The 21,419-nt window shown below is 43.9% G+C and overlaps 1 protein-coding gene across 1 annotated transcript in view; it reads right to left on the reverse strand.

Moving 5' to 3' along the window:
* The window catches only part of LOC135050869 (uncharacterized), a 187,166-nt gene that overhangs the window by 90,281 nt on the left and 75,466 nt on the right, over positions 1-21,419 (reverse strand). The window contains exon 3 of the mRNA XM_063957151.1: positions 5,127-5,188. Coding sequence (XP_063813221.1) covers positions 5,127-5,188 — 62 coding nt within the window. The remainder of the gene's footprint in view (positions 1-5,126; positions 5,189-21,419) is intronic.

A 21,419-nucleotide genomic window follows, 5' to 3' on the forward strand; every position in this document is an offset into this window, starting at 1 on the left:
TCCCATTCGGCAGATTCCACGCAAGAACTTTCCAGTGGGACCTGCTGGACAAATGGTCCGGGTCGCATCTTCAGATGCATCAGCGGATAACCCTGTCACCAAGAACAAGGGTGTCCCTCCTGTGGTGGTTGCAGAGTGCTCATCTTCTAGAGGGCCGCAGATTCGGCATTCAGGACTGGGTCCTGGTGACCACGGATGCCAGCCTGCGAGGCTGGGGAGCAGTCACACAGGGAAGGATTTTCCAGGGCTTATGGTCAATCCTGGAGACATCACTTCACATAAATATCCTGAAGCTAAGGGCCATTTACAATGCTCTAAGCTTAGCAAGACCTCTGCTTCAAGGTCAGCCGGTGTTGATCCAGTCGGACAACATCACGGCAGTCACCCACGTAAACAGACAGGGTGGTACAAGAAGCAGGAGGGTAATGGCAGAAGCTGCAAGGATTCTTCGCTGGGCGGAAAATCATGTGATAGCACTGTCAGCAATTCCGGGAGTGGACAACTGGGAAGCAGACTTCCTCAGCAGACACGACCTCCACCCGGGAGAGTGGGGACTTCACCCAGAAGTCTTCCACATGATTATAAACCGTTGGGAAAAACTCGACAGGTATTGCGCCAGGTCAAGGGACCCTCAGGCAATAGCTGTAGACGCTCTGGTAACACCGTGGGTGTACCAGTCAGTGTATGTGTTCCCTCATCTGCCTCTCATACCCAAGGTACTGAGATTGATAAGATGGAGAGGAGTAAGCACTATATTCGTGGCTCCGGATTGGCCAAGAAGGACTTGGTAACCGGAACTTCAAAAGATGCTCACGGAGGATCCGTGGCCTCTACCTCTAAGAAGGGACCTGCTTCAGCAAGGACCCTGTCTGTTCCAAGACTTACCGCGACTGCGTTTGACGGCATGGCGGTTGAACGCCGGATCCTGAAGGAAAAAAGGCATTCCGGATGAGGTCATCCCTATCCTGATCAAAGCCAGGAAGGATGTAACCGCAAAACATTATCACCGCATTTGGCGAAAATATGTTGCATGGTGCGAGGCCAGTAAGGCCCGACGGAGGAAATTCAACTGGGTCGATTCCTACATTTCCTGCAAACAGGAGTGTCTATGGGCCTGAAATTGGGGTCCATTAAGGTTCAAATTTCGGCCCTGTCAATTTTCTTCCAAAAAGAACTAGCTTCAGTCCCTGAAGTTCAGACGTTGTAAAAGGGGTACTGCATATACAGCCTCCTTTTGTGCCTCCAGTGGCACCTTGGGATCTCAATGTAGTTTTTGGGTTCCAAAAAGTCACATTGGTTTGAACCACTTAAATCTGTGGAGTTAAAATATCTCACATGGAAAGTGGTCATGCTGTTGGCCCTGGCCTGGGCCAGGCGCGTGTCAGAATTGGCGGCTTTATCCTGTAAAAGCCCTTATCTGATTTTCCATTCAGACAGGGCGGAATTGAGGACTCGTCCTCAGTTTCTCCCTAAGGTGGTTTCAGCATTTCACCTGAACCAACCTATTGTGGTGCCTGCGGCTACTAGGGACTTGGAGGACTCCAAGTTGCTAGACGTTGTCAGGGCCCTGAAAATATATGTTTCCAGGACGGCTGGAGTCAGAAAATCTGACTCGCTGTTTATCCTGTATGCACCCAACAAACTGGGTGCTCCTGCTTCTAAGCAGACTATTGCTCGTTGGATTTGTAGTACAATTCAGTGTGCACATTCTGTGGCAGGCCTGCCACAGCCAAAAATCTGTAAATGCCCACTCCACAAGGAAGATGGGCTCATCTTGGGCGGCTGCCCGAGGGGTCTCGGCTTTACAACTTTGCCGAGCAGCTACTTGGTCAGGAGCAAATACGTTTGTAAAATTCTACAAAATTGATACCCTGGCTGAGGAGGACCTGGAGTTCTCTCAATTGGTGCTGCAGAGTCATCCGCACTCTCCCGCCCGTTTGGGAGCTTTGGTATAATCCCCATGGTTCTTTCGGAGTCCCCAGCATCCACTAGGACGTCAGAGAAAATAAGAATTTACTTACCGATAATTCTATTTCTCATAGTCCGTAGTGGATGCTGGGCGCCCATCCCAAGTGCGGATTGTCTGCAATACTTGTACATAGTTACAAAAATCGGGTTATTATTGTTGTGAGCCATCTTTTCAGAGGCTCCTCTGTTATGATGCTGTTAACTGGGTTCAGATCACAGGTTGTACGGTGTGATTGGTGTGGCTGGTATGAGTCTTACCCGGGATTCAAAATCCTTCCTTATTGTGTACGCTCGTCCGGGCACAGTATCCTAACTGAGGCTTGGAGGAGGGTCATAGGGGGAGGAGCCAGTGCACACCAGCTAGTCCTAAAGCTTTTACTTTTGTGCCCAGTCTCCTGCGGAGCCGCTATTCCCCATGGTCCTTTCGGAGTCCCCAGCATCCACTACGGACTATGAGAAATAGAATTATCGGTAAGTAAATTCTTATTTTAATCAGCAGAAGCTGCTGATGCCACTAGGCATATCAAATGCCCTAGGCAATTGCCTAGTTTGCCTATGCCTATGGCCGGCTCTGTAGGAGAGAAGCATGTTATAAAAACAGAAGTAGGTGTTAGTGTGCGCCCCCACATCTCCTGCCAACCTCTTCTGTCCTAGATCACAATACTGGGTCTGACTGTCAGACCCTGTGGCTCCTCGCATCTGCTGTTACAGGATCGCAGCACCATTAGTTGACATCTGGGTATCTTAGCCAGCAGGGCACATGTGTGGGGGCACACACCCATATCAAAAACCATGGAATATGAATAGACAACAACCTCCAACATCATTACAAAACCTTTACCATGGCAGCTCAGATGGCTCATCTGCATAGGGACAGTTGGGAAGTGGTTAAACACAGTATGTTTTACTTAAAGTAGCACTAAACATAAAGATAATAGTTTAAATAGTTATTTAATTTGTTTTTGCAATACCTAATATTGCAGTTTATTTTACTCTTAAAACATTATTTTATTCATGCACAAATGCAGGAACTTTGCACTTCGGACACGCTTTGACATATGTCTCTATTTATAATGCAAGGAGCATTTATGAATGATAATTTAAATGGCCAGGAACAGAGGGACATGTGATACAAACTGCTGTGCAGGGATGACATGTGTGACAAGCTAATGTGTTTGGGGAACGTGTGACAAGTTGGTGTGCAGGGAGGACATGTGTGACAAGCTGCTGTTTTTGGAGAACATGTGCGACAAGGTGCTGTGCAGAGAGGACATGTGTGACAAGGTGTAGTGCAGGGATGACATGTGTGACAAGCTAATGTGTTCGGGGAACATGTGTGACAAGCTTCTGTGCAGGGAGGACATGTGTGACAAGTGGGTTGGGTATGCGTGACTGGTGGCCAGGAGACCGCCGGTCACCATAACGACGCCGGGATCCTGGCTTTTAGATGGGGGTGGGGATAGGGCCTCAAAGCCCCTTGCTGCGCTTGCCACAGGTTCTAGTCCCACTCTATGGGTGTCCCACAACTGGGAATAGTCTCTGTTGGGACTATAAGGGTGCGGGATCCTGGCGTCGGTATTGTGACCAGTGGTCTCCTGACTGCCGGTCACGTAACTACCTCCCGTGACAAGCTGCTGTTTTCTGAGAACATGTGTGACAAGCTGCTGTGTTCGGAGAACATGTGTGACAAGCTACTGTGCAGGGAGGACATCGACTATGCCAAGCTGCTGTGTTTGGAGAACATGTGTGACAAGCTGCTGTGCCCGGAGGACATCGACTATGCCAAGATGCTGTGTTCGGAGAACATGTGTGACAAGCTGCTGTGCTGGGAGGACATTGACTATGCCAAGCTGCTGTGTTCGGAGAACATGTATGACAAGCTGCTGTGCTGGGAGGACATCGACTATGCCAAGCTGCTGTGTTCGGAGAACATGTGTGACAAGCTGCTGTGCTGGGAGGACATCGACTATGCCAAGCTGCTGTGTTCGGAAAACATGTGTGACAAGCTGCTGTGCTGGGAGGACATCGACTATGCCAAGCTGCTGTGTTCGGAGAACATGTGTGACAAGCTGCTGTGCTGGGAGGACATCGACTATGCCAAGCTGCTGTGTTCGGAGAACATGTGTGACAAGCTGCTGTGTTCGGAGAACATGTGTGACAAGCTGCTGTGTTCGGAGAACATGTGTGACAAGCTGCTGTGCAGGGAGAACATGTGTGACAAGCTGCTGTGCAGGGAGAACATGTGTGACAAGCTGCTGCATACCTCCCAACATGACCCTCTCCAGGAGGGACACAATGCTCTGCTCCTGGATTTTCTCTTAATTCATGATTGCCGGCACCTGTGTTAAACAGGCTAATGGATAAGAAAGGTGTTTCAGCACAGGTGATGGCAATTATAACTTAAAAGCGAAGTCCAGGAGCAGAGCATTCTGTCCCTCCTGGAGAGGGTCATGTTGGGAGGTATGCTGCTGAATAGTTGGTTAGATGTGTGGCCGGATTCACATGATTTCAGAAGGAGATGCTTTTCTTTATTTGTTACAAAAACGTAACCTGGGTAATTTACCTGCTATAGGTGTAGCCACATTGTCCATAGGGGTTGAGTACGGGATACAGGACAATATGGATGATGGCGGTCAGAATACCAACACCGGCATCCTGACTTGAAAAATCCGTAAGTAAACTAAACTAACCCTATACCTCCCCTCCCGCAGCCTAACCCTAACCCTCCCCTCCTGCACAGCTTATACTTAACCCTTCACCTACAGCCTAAACTTAACCCCCTCCCCGCAGGCTAACCCTAACCCTCGCCGGCATACTTACAGTCTTCTGACCACCGGAATCCCATACATTGGGATGCCAACTATATTCCATCCATCAATCCGGTTGTTTGTGACCAGCATTAGGGCTACAAAGCGGCTGGGTGACCTTTATTTATGTTAATGACTTAAGTAACTACACCACAATAAAATAGAGTACTTATATCACAAAGATACCCACCATAATATTCCAATTTTTTTTAAGGTTAAGTCATGAATGTGATATATGTATTTTATTTTATTTTTCTGCAGCTTTTATAAGTTCAGTTTTCACTTTACATCATATCATAACAATAAAAATATACATTTATTTGTATTATGAATGTTACCATAGATATTTACCAAAAAGGTTGGGTCTTGCTTCTGGTAATAAAACTGTAGGAGGAGCTGTTGGACGATATGATCTGTTGTGGAGTAATGGTAAACTATTAGTATTGGCATAATTGATAGGAACAATACTAAATAGCGACCATAACATACATAATGCAATTTTTATTGTATATATAGTTGTGAAAAAAGGTCATACATGATATAAATCAATCAATCTTCTTTGCACAGTTCAGTGACAGTTTGAACGATAGTATGTACAGTGCATCCGAAAAGTATTCACAGCGCTTCGCTTTTTACACATTTTGTTATGTTACAGCCTTATTCCAAAATGAAATAAATTCAAACTTTTTTCACGTTGTCATTATGGGGGTATTGTGTGTAGAAGTTCGAGGGGAAAAATTTATTTATTTCATTTTGGAATAAGGCTGTAGCATAACAAAATGTGGAAAAAGTAAAGCGCTGTTAATACTTTCCGGATGCGTTGTATGCCGTTAAGAAATTACATTTATGGTGTTTGCATTTAAACCCAAGAAATTAAAGTAGTAAAGTGTATAGGATTATACCGTATAACAGTTGGCAGCATATTTCATCATAGATGTATGCTATGTGTGGTTGGCCAAAGTGATGTCATGCCATCCACGTTATGTTTAGTATATGTCCCATCAGCCATTATGTTGGTTATGTAGTTTTACCAATATACATTTTATGCAGCTGTACTGCGTTGGATGTTGAAAGATTCCTTGAAGTCCTATTTAAAAAGCTTGTGGACTTGAATATTATATAATTAAATATAATTCAAAGACTCAAGTAATGTGGATATCAATTTTTGTTTTCTCTAAATCTGACCTCTCAAATGTTTGTAACTTCCAATGTGCTAGCTACACTGTGCTTACCAGTGACATGCAGTCAGGGTAGACAGGGGCAGAACCTCACCTGTCATACTCCAGTACACGCCAGAGTTTTGAGCATAAAATGATTAGAATAATACAAAAAAGATATGTATAACTCATACATATCATCTTTGTATTATTCATATCATCCTTGTGATATTCTAATCATTTTTATAGTCTAAAATTACCACTAAATCATATACAGTTGTGCTCATAAGTTTACATACTCTAGCAGAATTTGTGATTTTCTGGCCATTTGTCAGAGAATATGAATGATAACTCACAAACTTTTCTTTCACTCACAGTTAGTGGTTGGGTGAAGCCATTTATTGTCAAACAACTGTGTTTACTCTTCTTAAATCATAATGACAACAGAAACTACCCAAATGACCCTGATCAAAAGTTTACATACCCCAGTTCATAATATCGTGTATTGCCCCCTTTAACATCAATGACAGCTTGAAGTCTTTTGTGGTAGTTGTGGATGAGGCTCTTTATTTTCTCAGATGGCAAAACTGCCCATTCTTCTTGGCAAAAAGCCTCCAGTTCCTGTAATTTCTTGGGCTGTCTTGCATGAACTGCACGTTTGAGATCTCCCCAGAGTGGCTCAATGATATTGAGGTCAGGAGACTGAGATGGCCACTCCAGAACCTTCACTTTATTCTGCTGTAGCCAATGACAGGTCGACTTGGCCTTGTGTTTTGGATCATTGTCATGTTGGTACGTCCAAGTACATCCCATGCGCAGCTTCCGTGCTGATGAGTGCAAATTTTCCTACAGTATTTTCTGCTGCATTCATCTTGCCATCAATTTTGACCAAGTTTCCAGTGCCTTTGTAGCTCATACATCCCCAAAACATCAGCGATCCACCTCCGTGTTTCACAGTAGGAATGGTGTACCTTTCATCATAGGCCTTGTTGACTCCTCTCCAAATGTAACGTTTATGGTTGTGGCCAAAAAGTTAAATTTTGGTCTCATCACTCCAAATGACTTTGTTCCAGAAGTTTTGAGGCTTGTCTCTGTGCTGTTTGGAGTATTGTAAGTGGGATGCTTTGTGGCATTTGCATAGTAATGGCTTTCTTCTGGAGACTCGACCATGCAGCCCATTTTTCTTCAAATTCCTCCTTATTGTGCATCTTGAAACAACCACACCACTTTTTTTCAGAGAGTCCTGTATTTCAGCTGAAGTTATTTGTGGATTTTTCTTTGCATCCCGAACAATTTTTCTGGCAGTTGTGGCTGAAATTTTTGTTGGTCTACCTGACCGTGATTTGGTTTCCACAGAATCCCTCATTTTCCACTACTTAATTAGAGTTTGAACACTGCTGATTGGCATTCTCAATTGCTTGGATATCTTTTTACATCCCTTTCCTGTTTTATACAGTTCAATTACCTTTTCCCGCAGATCCTTTGACAATTCTTTTGCTTTCCCCATGACTCAGAATCCAGACACGTCAGTGCAGCACTGGATGAAAGATGCAAGGGTCTTTCAGGAGTCCAGAAACTTACTGACTTTTTATACACACCACTGATTACAAGCAAACAGATCACAGGTGAGGATGGTTACCTTTAGTAGCCATTCAAACCCATTTGTGTCAACTTATGTGCATGTTATCAAGCCAAAATCTCCAGGATATGTAAACTTTTGATCAGGGTCATTTGGGTAGTTTCTGTTGTCATTATGATTTAAAAAGAGTAAACACAGTTGTTTGACAATAAATGGCTTCACCCAACCACTAACCATGAGTGAAAGAAAAGTTTGTGAGTTATCATTCATGTTCTCTGACAAATGGCCAGAAAATCACAAATTCTGCTAGGGTATGTAAACTTATGAGCACAACTGTATATGTGTGAAAATCTCACCAGCCATTGACGTCACCGCACCTCACTGGTGATTACTATAAATGTTATCAGTGCTAGTGCTAACTTGTAAGTGAACCTACACAGCAGCAAAGGACCTCAATGAATGGAGTGGACCTAAAATACTGAATGGTATATCTAGGATTAATCTTCCACCAAGATGTCAAAGTCAGAAAAATATCACGATGCACACTGCCATATTTGCACCTCATACATGTCCGCTCTGCGCATGCGTACGCTCTCCCGAGTGTGCGCATACCCGCTGTTACGTGCACCCGCAGGCGCACGGGATGTGCATTTACGGTAGAGTTTATGTGTGCGTAGCGTGCGACTCAATCGTTACATATTTTAACCATATAATGTATTTTGTAGATCATGGTCCCTTTGATAGATTCTGAAAGTTTAGTTAATGTAGCATGTTCATGGACAGAGAGATCCCTCTTTGTCTGAAACAAAGGGTCAGACAAGGATTATACAGTGGTGTTTAGTATCCATCGGAAGAGTATTTAATTAGCAATATTCCGGTGTTGGTTTGAAGCGAATTAATTGCTCGTGCGAATAGTTATGGACATAAGAAGTTTATGTCCATTTACTATTATTTGCACTTACTTATCCATGCGGCGGGAAACCTAGTTTCCCACCCACCTGAGCAGTTGGAAATTGTCACAGCCCACCTGTATGAATCAACCTATGACCTTTTGTTTTAGTGCGAAGACGAATTCCTGTGTCCAATGAACAATGAGATTGTAGGGACCATTGAATTGTATTGTGTGTGGGGCATAAATAGACAAGCCGATCATATCCAGCTCACTCTCTTCAACGGTTCTCATTGCTGATAATCGGGAGCTGGATATCGAGGCGCATGCGATCGTTCCCCTTGTGCGTAAGTTTTTCTCCGCAATCATATTGTCTTTCTTGTTATTGTGAGCCATATCTCTCTATCTCTCTCTCTATCTCTCTCTCTCTCTCCTCCTCTTTCTCTCTCGTATTCCCTTAAACGTAATAGTATTGTATTGTATTTCCTGTGTAGTTATCTGGTTAGTTAGTCTATGTTATATTGTAGTGTATGACTTGTACTGTATTATTCTTTTTGCAAGTATAACATTCATATAAGGCGTTAGACCCTAAGCCCGGTAGTTGTGTATTTCTTATAGTGTTAAGTATTCTCAGAGCGTCGGTGACGCTCGAACAGCTTTTAAGTTAATAAGGTTACACTGTGTTGCATCTACACCCTATCTCTACACTAAGGTTTTACTGCATATTACATTGTTTATGGTTTAGATATAAAGGTTTAACATTGTGAGCGTCTGCGCCGCTGGTGATCTCCTCGTGGTCCCGAGCGTCCGCTACGCTATAGCGAACCATTACGTTAGTCGGCAGCCAATAGCGTGCCTGCCTGTGATCTCTTGGCCGTGAGCGAACGTGACGCTCGAGTGTCTCGACCACGGCTAAGCGATTGTTACGCAACGTGCGTACCCTTACGGTATTCCATACGTCAATAGCGTACAGTGTTCTTAGACCTCTTAAAGGGTTTTAAATAAGATAAATATTTAGCTTTATCAATTGGCGGCTCGTCCGTCCTTCACATATCTCTGCTAGGTAATTTCAGCAGACATTATCCATCAGCAAAGGGCGGGAGATCATATTCCTCATAGTGCTGTCTGGATAAGCGTCTGCTTCGCTTAGTAAAGGGTGCTGAGGGAATCCAGAACCGGAGGTAAGAACAACACGCTAGTGTCTTTTAAAACTGTTTATTTCTGTCTTGCGTACGCACGCACATATCTGCATTTCTTTTTCATTCGTGTATTTTCATATCACTCTCCTGTTTGCCATTTTATAATTGATAAAACGTGCTAAGAGAGATTTGTCGCTATTTCATAGTTAAAGTGTAAAAGTAATATATTAAGGGATAAAGTGTAAAAGCACACACGCAGCTCTACCTAAAGGTACAAGGAGAGATTGGTGTGGGGCTCGGTAGATGATCGAGGATCATCTACATTGATAAACGTGTTAGTTGTGTTACGGTGGACATTGGCTTTGTGTACACGTGTCTCTAAACAAAAGGCTGAGACTCGCGTACGCAAAGGCCGACGCACGCAGCGTAAATTACGCAACGGAGAGTCCGGGTACGCCCACGTAACTCAAATCACACGCTAGTGTTATATTTTACCAGGCGAAAAGGTGGCAACGCGATAAATAGCGCAAGTTTATTTTAGTGTCCGAAATTTAGACTAACAGATCCTTCTCCAAATTTACAACACATCTGGTTTAAAGAAAATTTCTGCGCAGAAATAGAAATAGAAACAAAAGTGTACATGTGATGAGTGAGTGTTTTGTATATATAAGTTTATACAATTTTCAAGGTTGAACCACAAGAAGTCGAGTTCTCGCAGAGGTACATGCATGTAAGTGTCGTACATGGTGGCTAGGGAGGCATCCCTTGTTAAATATAAAATTTGAGCAGTAGAGTATAGCAGACCAGGAGGTCATACTGTAGCACAGACCAGGAGGTCCAGAACAGACCAGGAGGTCCAGGTACAGCAGACAAAGAAGTCCGCTATAGATAGAGATAAGTAGCACAACCCAGGGGGTTGGTGCAGAACCCATATAGGCCAATAAAGCTCTGGCTGAAGGAATTCGCAGCCGAAATTTTCGATTCCACTGGTCGCTCTGCACATAAGATTAGTTGCTTATGTGCTGAACGATTGTACCGCACGTAATTGTGTGCATTAGTTAGTCTGACCAGTACCATTTGTGTACGAAACCGGTCATAAACACTATTTGTACATTCTGACGTGATTTGTGTAATTTTTTATTTTCAAAAGGGAAGTTCGCTGGTCACTCAGGAATTGTCCAACAACCAATAGTTACTGGAAAGGGTCAATGCTCTGCGGAACACACTCACATGTTCCAGTAAATAGAGGTTCATAGGGGCCCTGGGTCGAGTACGCCAGCGCTAAGGCAGTGTGTAGGTCGTATTGGTCGGCGTGGGCGAGTGAGTGGGGTACTCGGTAAACCGCCACCGTCAGCCTATCGTGAACATTTTGGTTTTTGTAAGGGTTCGCTGAAGACCCTGATTGAAGGTCAGAGGTGGTGAAAGCAACACCTGCAAGTTATGGGGGCCAATTGTTCAGGAAGGGGGCGATCAACCTCGGTTCGGGTTGATTCAGTGAACCGACCAGTCGGGTCGGCAAGGTACGTAATGTGTGAAAAATATGGTTCACACACAGAGGTTTTATGTGATGAATGGGAAAGAATGACAATGCATGACGGGGAGAAATTCCCAAGAGTAGGTAGCTTTAGCCCAGAAGTGTTACAAAATTTAAGGAGGAGGATATGTCTCATTAAATCAACAAAGAGACGAATCCAACATTATGATTATTTGCAGTTATGGCAACAGGAGGGTGAAATACAGAGAGGATTGGCTCTGGCGGCGGGATCTAATCCTATCAAGAAATTGATAGCCACGGCCCCGCCGCCACCATACATATCAGGAGAGAAATTGGTTGCGGAGAATGACGCACTAGTGTGTAACAAACAAACACTTAGCAACTGTGTAAATGTTAATAAGTTAACCAATGCAAGTATTAACCCGTGCAAGTTGTACCCTGTTTTGAACTTTCCCCAGGAGTGTGATCAAGAGGACGAATCGGCAACAATATCAGCGCTCTCTCTAGCAGCCACCATATCAGAAACTACAGTAGGCATGGCCCAACCCTTAAGATTAGTAACAAAGGCCCCTAGCGGAGGGACAGGTGAGGTCGTATCTACGGGTAAGTACGGCACCATACACTATGCTGAAACCATTTCACCACAGGCTGTAGAATCTACACAGAATGATGTTGCTAGACTTAATCCTGTTAGGGTGATAGCTGTTCCAAATGGGAAAACAGACACCACAGGAGTCACTCCCATTAGGAACATTGCCATGTATAGCCCATTTTCCCGAATGGAATTAAGAACCATAGTGTCTGAATTCCCTGACCCTAGGAAAGACTTAGTTGCTAGCCAGAAATACATCAGAGACCTAGGGAACACTTTAGAGCCCAATAACAAAGACTGGCAGATATTGCTGAGGGCATGTTTACCCTCCAATGTCGACGCAGCTCAATTTTTAGCTGACTGTGGATTGGATCAGGATGTACCTCTTACAGATGTGTACAACAAAGATAATGTAAAAAGGATAAGTTTACAGTTAAAAGAGTATTTTCCAGCTGTAGTTAAATGGAACAAGATTTTCTCCATTAAACAAAAAGAGTCAGAAACTGCTGCAGAATATTTTCACAGGGCATTACTAGAAATGGCAAAATACACAGGCATAGAGGACATTAAAACAAACATAAACCATCGAGAAGTAGCAGTATCTGTACTAATGGATGGTTTAAAAGAGACATTAAAGACAAGGGTGCAGACCACGCAACCATGTTGGCGAGGTCTGTCGGTGGCTACTTTGAGAGAGGCAGCTGTTGATCACGATCGGAATATCACCAGACACAGGGAATCACAAGGTGATAAATTAATGGGCGTAAGTATACAGGCCCTGACCACAAGGCAGCCTTTGTATAAATCACCAAACCCTGTGGGTAAGTCAAATGTGGTAACTTGTTTTTCTTGTCATAGACAGGGACACATGGCACGAGATTGTAGAGTGAAAAATTCACAAAACTCATATCAACCCCCTAGACAACGACACGAGACACGACATTGGGAGCAGGGTCCGCAGAAACGGAGTTATGAGCCACATGCAGGGGAAACAAAAAGATACCCCCCGAACAGAGACTGGCAAGCCTCTGGTAGTTCCCATTTAACCCCTTCACAAGTAGTTGCTGCCAGCGGGATTCAGGGAGGTCACCATACCCAATAGGGGTGTGGCCATACCTGTAATCTGCAGCCAGTAAAATTGATTGCAAGTCTTGGAAGTGAACCTGAAATTGCAATTAATGTAGCTGGTAAAACATTAAACTTTCTTGTAGATACGGGGGCGGCCAAATCAGTGATAAATTCGACAGTGGGCATGAGAACCACTGGTAAGACAATTCCAGCCATGGGAGTAACGGGAGTAGTCCAGCACTACCCTGTTAGCAAACCAGCCGAGATTACAATAGGGCCTTTACATACCAAGCATTCCTTTTTGCTGGCTGCATCGGCACCGACTAATCTCCTGGGAAGAGACTTATTGTGTAAAATGGGGTGCGTCATTTATTGTACTCCTGAAGGTATATTCTTGGACATACCTGAGAATCACGCTCAGGAAGTGCGAGACATGTTAGACTCCCCATCAAAATTAATGACACATACCATTATGACAAATAAGATTCCATCCCAAATAGAAGAAATGACATCCCAGATACCAGAGTCACTTTGGACTAAAGATGGACAGGACACTGGATTAATGGCAAACGTAGCTCCAGTAGTTGTGCAAGTAAAAGATGGTAGGATAGCTCCAAAAATCCCACAGTACCCTCTGAAGCCAGAGGTGGAGTTAGGAGTTTACCCAGTAATAGAGCGCTTGCTACAACAGGGCATTCTGGTAAGAACATCCAGCACTGCCAATAGTCCCATCTTCCCTGTGAAAAAAGTGGGTGGAGGGGTTACCGGCTAGTGCAGGATCTAAGGGGGATTAACAAAATAGTTGAGAGTCAGTTCCCCGTAGTGCCAAATCCAGCTGTCATCCTTATGCAAATCCCTCCCACTGCGAAATTTTTCACTGTTATTGACCTCTGCTCCGCTTTCTTTTCGGTACCTCTGCACCCTGACAGCCAATATTTGTTTGCATTTACATACAGAGGAGTCCAATACACATGGACTCGATTACCACAAGGTTTCATAGACAGTCCAAGTATATTTTCTCAGGCTTTGCATGATTGTTTACAGTCTTTCCAACCAGGGAGTGGATCAGTATTGATACAGTACGTGGATGATTTACTACTGTGTTCAGATTCATTGGAAGCCTCCCTGAAGGATACGAAACAGCTCCTGTTTCATCTTTCAGACACAGGACACAAGGTTTCCAAAGACAAGTTGCAATTATGCCAAACTAAAGTAAAATATTTGGGACACTGTCTAACACAAGGACTGAGACACCTGACCGCTGATAGAATTCAAGCAATTAGAGACATGACTCTGCCTCAAACCCAGCAACAGATCAGAACGTTTTTAGGAATGTGTGGGTATTGCCGTAACTGGATCCCAGGATTTTCCATTCTGGCATTACCTTTGCAGGAGATGGTTTCCTCAAACAAACCTGATCGGATTTCGCACACAGACGAGTCCGAGATGGCATTTGAGAGACTTAAACAGTGCCTAACGCAGGCGCCAGCATTAGGTATGCCAGACTATGGGAAACCCTTTGAGCTGTACGGAACAGAAAGTGCTGGTTGCGCGGCAGGCGTCCTAACCCAAAAGCACGGTGATGCCAGCAGGCCAGTAGCATACTACAGCGCTCAACTAGATACGGTAGCGCGATCCCTCCCCACATGCTTGCGAAGCGTTGCTGCAATAGCATTGCTAGTAACGAAAAGCGAAGATGTAGTGCTAGGTCACAACCTCACAATTCATACACCACATGCAGTGTCAGCCTTGCTAAATTCTGCCCAAACCAGGCACGTCTCATCAGCGCGGTTTACAAGATGGGAATTGGCACTAATGGCCCCCGTAAACATCACCATAAGGAGATGCAGTGCATTAAATCCTGCAACATATCTCCCAGGTGTGCCTGGACAGGCACAAAGGGTGGAGGATGAGAGTGGTGGGGAAGGAGGATTTAATACAAAGGAGGACACACATGATTGTATGGAATATTTGACCCAAAATTTTACCGCAAGGCCTGACATCAGTGACAACCCACTGAAAGATGTAGATCTAACCTTCTACACGGATGGTAGTTGTCACAGACAGTCAGACTCGGGAGACTTGTGTACTGGATACGCAGTCGTAGATGACCAAGGCACCATAGAAGCAGAACCACTAGGCCCACCTCACTCAGCCCAGGTTGCTGAACTGGTCGCCCTAACCAGAGCATGTGAATTGGCTAAGGGCAAATCAGCCAATATCTACACCGACTCTAGATACGCATTCGGGGTAGTCCATGATTTCGGAGCCCTATGGTGCCTCAGAAACTTCATGACGGCAGCTGGTACACCGGTAGCGCATGCAGCTCACATAAAAAGGCTTCTAACAGCGATACAGGAACCCGACAGAGTGGCTCTTATCAAGTGTAAAGCACACACATATAGCCAGGACCCAGTATCACTTGGTAACAGCCGAGCAGATGAAGCTGCTAAGTTAGCAGCTGGTACCCCCAGACAGACAGACACCACACAATTGATGGTATTTAATACCATCAACACACAGAAGCTGTGTGAAATGCAAAATTTGTGTTCCACACAGGAAAAGGCAGTCTGGAAGGCAAAGGGATATGGCCAGGAGTCCTCAGGACTCTGGACGGATGGACAAGGTAAACCAGTGGCCCCCAGAGCATATCTTCCATGTTTAGCTGAGGCAGCACACGGGCTGACTCATCTGGGCAAGGAGGGAATGTGCAAGTTGGTAAGAGCATATTGGTGCGCCCCAGGATTTTCATCTCATGCGAGTAAGAGAGCAATGTCATGCCTTACCTGCTTGAGAAAGAATATCGGAAAGGCAATACCAACAGAACCATCTCATATCCCACCGACAGGCGGCCCTTTTCAGGTAATACAGATTGATTTTATTCAATTACCCCCTTGTCGAAATTTGAAATATGTACTTGTTTGTATAGATGTGTTCTCAAATTGGGTCGAGGCATTTCCGGCGGCCACAAATACCGCTATGTTTACTGCTAAGAAAATTATGCAGGAATTTGTATGTAGATATGGTATCCCTAGAATAATCGAAAGTGATAGGGGTACCCATTTTACAGGTGATGTCTTTCAAGGAATGTGTAAGTTGATGGGAATTGATAGCAAGCTGCACACTCCATACCGTCCACAGGCGAGTGCGAAGGTGGAAAGCGTGAACAGCACCATTAAAAATAAACTGAGCAAAGTTATGGCAGAAACAGGATTGACGTGGCCAGAAGCTTTACCCATTGTACTATACAGCATCAGAACCACTCCCAGGTCCCCTCTTAATCTGTCTCCCTTTGAAATTTTGTTTGGTCGACAACCGCATGTTATGATTAACCCTCAGGATGATTTGAAGTGTAACAATGAAGTGACTGTAAAGTACCTGGTTAACATGAGTAAACAGCTAAGGAATCAAAATGATAATTTGAAGTTGGTGATTCCTGATTTACCAGATAGTAATTGTCATGACATTGAACCTTGGGATTATGTAATGATACGGAATTTTCTACGCTCAGGTTGCCTTATTGACAGATGGGAAGGACCATACCAAGTCTTATTGACTAGCACTACAGCATTGAAGGTTGCCGAGAGAGAGACTTGGGTTCATTCGTCCCACTGTAAGAAGGTTGCTGATCCAGAGAGGTCCCGTGATAAGGAACAGACGGTAGAGGAAGTTGTATCACTGGAGTGTCTGTTCCAGGAGTACTGAGGCGGCACCAGAGCATTGGAAATCACAAGATCAAAAGCAGTTGTCGATTCCCTGTTCCCTTTTATTGTTTTTCTCCACTTCCCATCCCCTCTCCCTCAAATTATTTTTTTCCCCCTTCTCATTCTTCTTCATTTCCTCCTATAAGATGGACTTGCCCCAAGAGACTGTGATCCGGATTTTCCTGTTGACCATGATGTTGACCAGAGCAGTCTGTTCCGGCGAAAGTACCATGGAGGTCGAGAGAGGTTCTGGAATGGGTTCTGATGACAAAGATGGAGGCGTAGTTTTCCAAGAACAACTTAATCAACAAGTAAAGGCGAGTATCAGAAAACGATCCGATAGTATTGACAATAGAAGGAATTGTGAAGGATTGTTAGCTGAAGAAAACTGTATCTGTAGGCTCTGTGACAACGTAGTTGAGGATGGGTGCATTAAGAAATGCCAATCCAGTTTTAATATCCACATGGACCGGCATCCATTGAGTGACTATCACTCCTTAGTGGGTAGTGTGTTAAATCAAACAGATTGTTGGGTATGCTCTCAAGTACCTCAAGGTCATAGCAAATCAGGACTAGTACCATTTCCTTTAACGGTAGGGGAGGTACTTGAGCTAAAGGGTGGGAGACCGGTGGACAGGAGGTTTAATATCTCCAGTCCTCCTAGTTTGAAGCTCCACCAATATCATGTGGATAGATCTCTAGTATGTTTTAACATTTCCAATCCCCGAAAGCCGGGAAATTGGGAAGTGTCATGGAGTAACCAAACCATGACCTTTTCATATAGAGCAGATAGAATGCCTACAGATACAGAGCTTATACGCCACATAGCCAGTAGAGAAAAATCTTTCCGATATAGGTATACCCTAGGAAGTAGGATTACGAGAGTTGGAGAGGTATCACCAGGATACTGTGCACATATCGTACAAACTGATACGTGTACTAGACAGATGGGAGAGTTAGGGGTAGGAGATTTCACATGGAGGATGTGTAATATGGTTATGTCCTACTCCGTCCCATATGTTCTCCCCGATGATGCATATTTCATATGCGGGAGGAAGGCGTATAAGTGGCTTGCCCCAATCTCTGAAGGATTGTGTTATATTGGAAAAGTACTGCCTGAGGTAATGACTGTATCACATGCCAAAATGAAAGATATACACCGTGTTGCCCAAGCTCCTTATACTCATACTCATTACGAGCACGTAGTTAAACGGCACCTGATAGAAAGAACAGAGCATCCGGCCTCTGACATGATCCATGAATCCACCGGGATTCAGTTTCTAATCGCGTTAGATTTCACTCGCACCGCCAGAGGAGTGTTGAATTATAAATACATATCTGCGCTCGCAAATTTGTTAGACAATATCACAGAAATGTATGATGACACGTTTAGGTATACTGGAAGAGAACTTCAAGCTTATAAAACAGAACTGGTCCAGCATAGAATGGTTCTTAATTATCTCACAGCAGTGACAGGTGGATATTGTGTCACACTGGCAACGCAGTACGGCGTGAAATGCTGCACATATATAACGAATAGTACCGAGGACCCGGTCGAGGTCATAGACCAAAAGATGGACGATATTCTCCAATTAAAATGGGAATTTCGCAGGAGACACAATCTCACTCTTGCTGCTGTGGGTAATGAGCTGACTGGTTGGGTGTCATGGTTGAACCCGCGAAATTGGTTCTCTGGTTTAGGAGAATGGGCTCAAGGAGTCATAATGGATGTAGGGAAGTTTCTCCTGTGTATCTTAGGTGTTGTCATAACGATTGGCTTGATATTTAGATGCGGTCAGGCTTTAATGAAGTGCAAACAAAGTACTAGGGTAATGAGTTTAAGGAGTGAGGAAATTATAATTCCAATGGATTTGATTTATGACCCAACGGTAGAAACAATGATGTGATGAAAATGCGATTATACGGTCCGTTTCTTTCACCTGTTTTTCCGTTTTCTCCAAGGTAAAAAGACCCACCAGGACGAGGAATTTGATGATCCTGTATACAGACAACTGATGGATTAAAGAAGAAGTTTTGACAACCTTATACACAGATATTTGATAAAATATGCCATAGACCCCCAGTTTCCCTAGAAATTTAAAATTACGCTAGCCCAACACTTTTGTAAGTCTATGGACATTGACAAAGCTTTTGCTCACACCTATTGGCAAAAGCACAAAGAAGACTGCATTCAACAGACACCGAACAAGACTTCAACCGACAAATGTTTATTAACCTGACATAGAATACCACTGCATTTACCATAATTATGTCTTATCTTCATCTCTACAACCTTCAGGTAATGACACACATAGTCGATAGGGAATACAGGCACAGATATCAGCAATCACATATTCCCCCATTCATGTATCATCAACTAAAATGTGCTTCCCCATTTTGTTACAACCACAGCCGAAAAGAGCTCGGTAAAGTTTGACAGCCCATCCACAGACCCGTACCACGGGATAAGAAGGAATTCAAATGTATACTTCGCAATACCTCGAAGCTTGATTTAAAACACGTACGGCACGATGATACATGACCCCCCAAACATGGATTCATACACACATGCTTCTGCTATCTCACTAGGTCATACCCTTTTTCCTACCTTCTCCTCTCCTCCCTTACCCAATCATGGAAATGTATTTACACTTGACATATATTTTTCTCGTTTTGAAATGTTTTAGGAAATGGCAGTTATTGTTGACTGCCAAAGGGTGGACTGTCAAAGTCAGAAAAATATCACGATGCACACTGCCATATTTGCACCTCATACATGTCCGCTCTGCGCATGCGTACGCTCTCCCGTGCGTGCGCATACCCGCTGTTACGTGCACCCGCAGGCGCACGGGATGTGCATTTACGGTAGAGTTTATGTGTGCGTAGCGTGCGACTCAATCGTTACATATTTTAACCATATAATGTATTTTGTAGATCATGGTCCCTTTGATAGATTCTGAAAGTTTAGTTAATGTAGCATGTTCATGGACAGAGAGATCCCTCTTTGTCTGATACAAAGGGTCAGACAAGGATTATACAGTGGTGTTTAGTATCCATCGGAAGAGTATTTAATTAGCAATATTCCGGTGTTGGTTTGAAGCGAATTAATCGCTCGTGCGAATAGTTATGGACATAAGAAGTTTATGTCCATTTACTATTATTTGCACTTACTTATCCATGCGGCGGGAAACCTAGTTTCCCACCCACCTGAGCAGTTGGAAATTGTCACAGCCCACCTGTATGAATCAACCTATGACCTTTTGTTTTAGTGCGAAGACGAATTCCTGTGTCCAATGAACAATGAGATTGTAGGGACCATTGAATTGTATTGTGTGTGGGGCATAAATAGACAAGCCGATCATATCCAGCTCACTCTCTTCAACGGTTCTCATTGCTGATAATCGGGAGCTGGATATCGAGGCGCATACGATCGTTCCCCTTGTGCGTAAGTTTTTCTCCGCAATCATATTGTCTTTCTTGTTATTGTGAGCCATATCTCTCTATCTCTCTCTCTCTCTCTCTCTATCTCTCTCTCTCTCTCCTCCTCTTTCTCTCTCGTATTCCCTTAAACGTAATAGTATTGTATTGTATTTCCTGTGTAGTTATCTGGTTAGTTAGTCTATGTTATATTGTAGTGTATGACTTGTACTGTATTATTCTTTTTGCAAGTATAACATTCATATAAGGCGTTAGACCCTAAGCCCGGTAGTTGTGTATTTCTTATAGTGTTAAGTATTCTCAGAGCGTCGGTGATGCTCGAACAGCTTTTAAGTTAATAAGGTTACACTGTGTTGCATCTACACCCTATCTCTACACTAAGGTTTTACTGCATATTACATTGTTTATGGTTTAGATATAAAGGTTTAACATTGTGAGCGTCTGCGCCGCTGGTGATCTCCTCGTGGTCCCGAGCGTCCGCTACGCTATAGCGAACCATTACGTTAGTCGGCAGCCAATAGCGTGCCTGCCTGTGATCTCTTGGCCGTGAGCGAACGTGACGCTCGAGCGTCTCGACCACGGCTAAGCGATTGTTACGCAACGTGCGTACCCTTACGGTATTCCATACGTCAATAGCGTACAGTGTTCTTAGACCTCTTAAAGGGTTTTAAATAAGATAAATATTTAGCTTTATCAAAGATCACAGCCACTGTCAGAACATGTGAATGGTGGGCTCAGGTGCAAAAATATACTTTAGGCCCCCCTCCTCTGACCCACCCCAGTTCATAATATGCCTCACGTCAGTGGGTGACAGGTAGAAACAGTGGGGCCCACCCTGCTCCATTTGCTGATCCAGTCGTCTGGCTTTTCTCAATATGGACGTACGGTGGCCCTGGGGAAAACTCATTGCTGTTCTGGGCAGAAGTGGGGCCCTTTTTCCCAGGGTCCCTGCTGCAATGCACCTGCTGCAACAATGGTAGTTCCGCCTCTGATCACAGCCTTATGTCAGATATCTTCAACAGTGATAAGACTGTGAAATGATTCATATGCTACATACTGTGGGACAGATTTATCAACGAGTGATATTCTTGTTATCACTCATTACACATGATAAATGGTGCTCCAGCCAATCAGCTCCTAACTGCCATGTGATTGAAAAGTGACAGTAAGGAGCTGATTGGCCGGAGCACCATTTATCCTTCGTAAAGAGTGATATTAAGAATATCATGCATTGATAAATCTGCTCCTATATTTGTTAATTTAAGTCAGCTTTCTTTATGTAAGTAGCAAAGAGATGTAACCACTCCCCAGTAGGTGCTAGATCCGTGTAGATATGATATCTCCAATACAGATGTCAAATGAGGTATCAAAATATGATAAAATATTTAATAAAATAAACATAAAATAAGACAAAAATATAGAAATATAAAACACATGTGGTGAATCACAATGAAGGTAGGAAGGTGATCGTACCCGTATATTTAGTGGGAGCCGCAGGTGTTGAGAAAGCAGAGTACCCCAGGAAATACCCTGCTATAGGCTCCAGAGATTTGATTCCCAAATGACCGTCCACGTAACCCACA

Source organism: Pseudophryne corroboree, chromosome 2, assembly GCF_028390025.1.
Source record: "Pseudophryne corroboree isolate aPseCor3 chromosome 2, aPseCor3.hap2, whole genome shotgun sequence".
In the NCBI taxonomy this organism is placed as follows: domain Eukaryota; kingdom Metazoa; phylum Chordata; class Amphibia; order Anura; family Myobatrachidae; genus Pseudophryne; species Pseudophryne corroboree.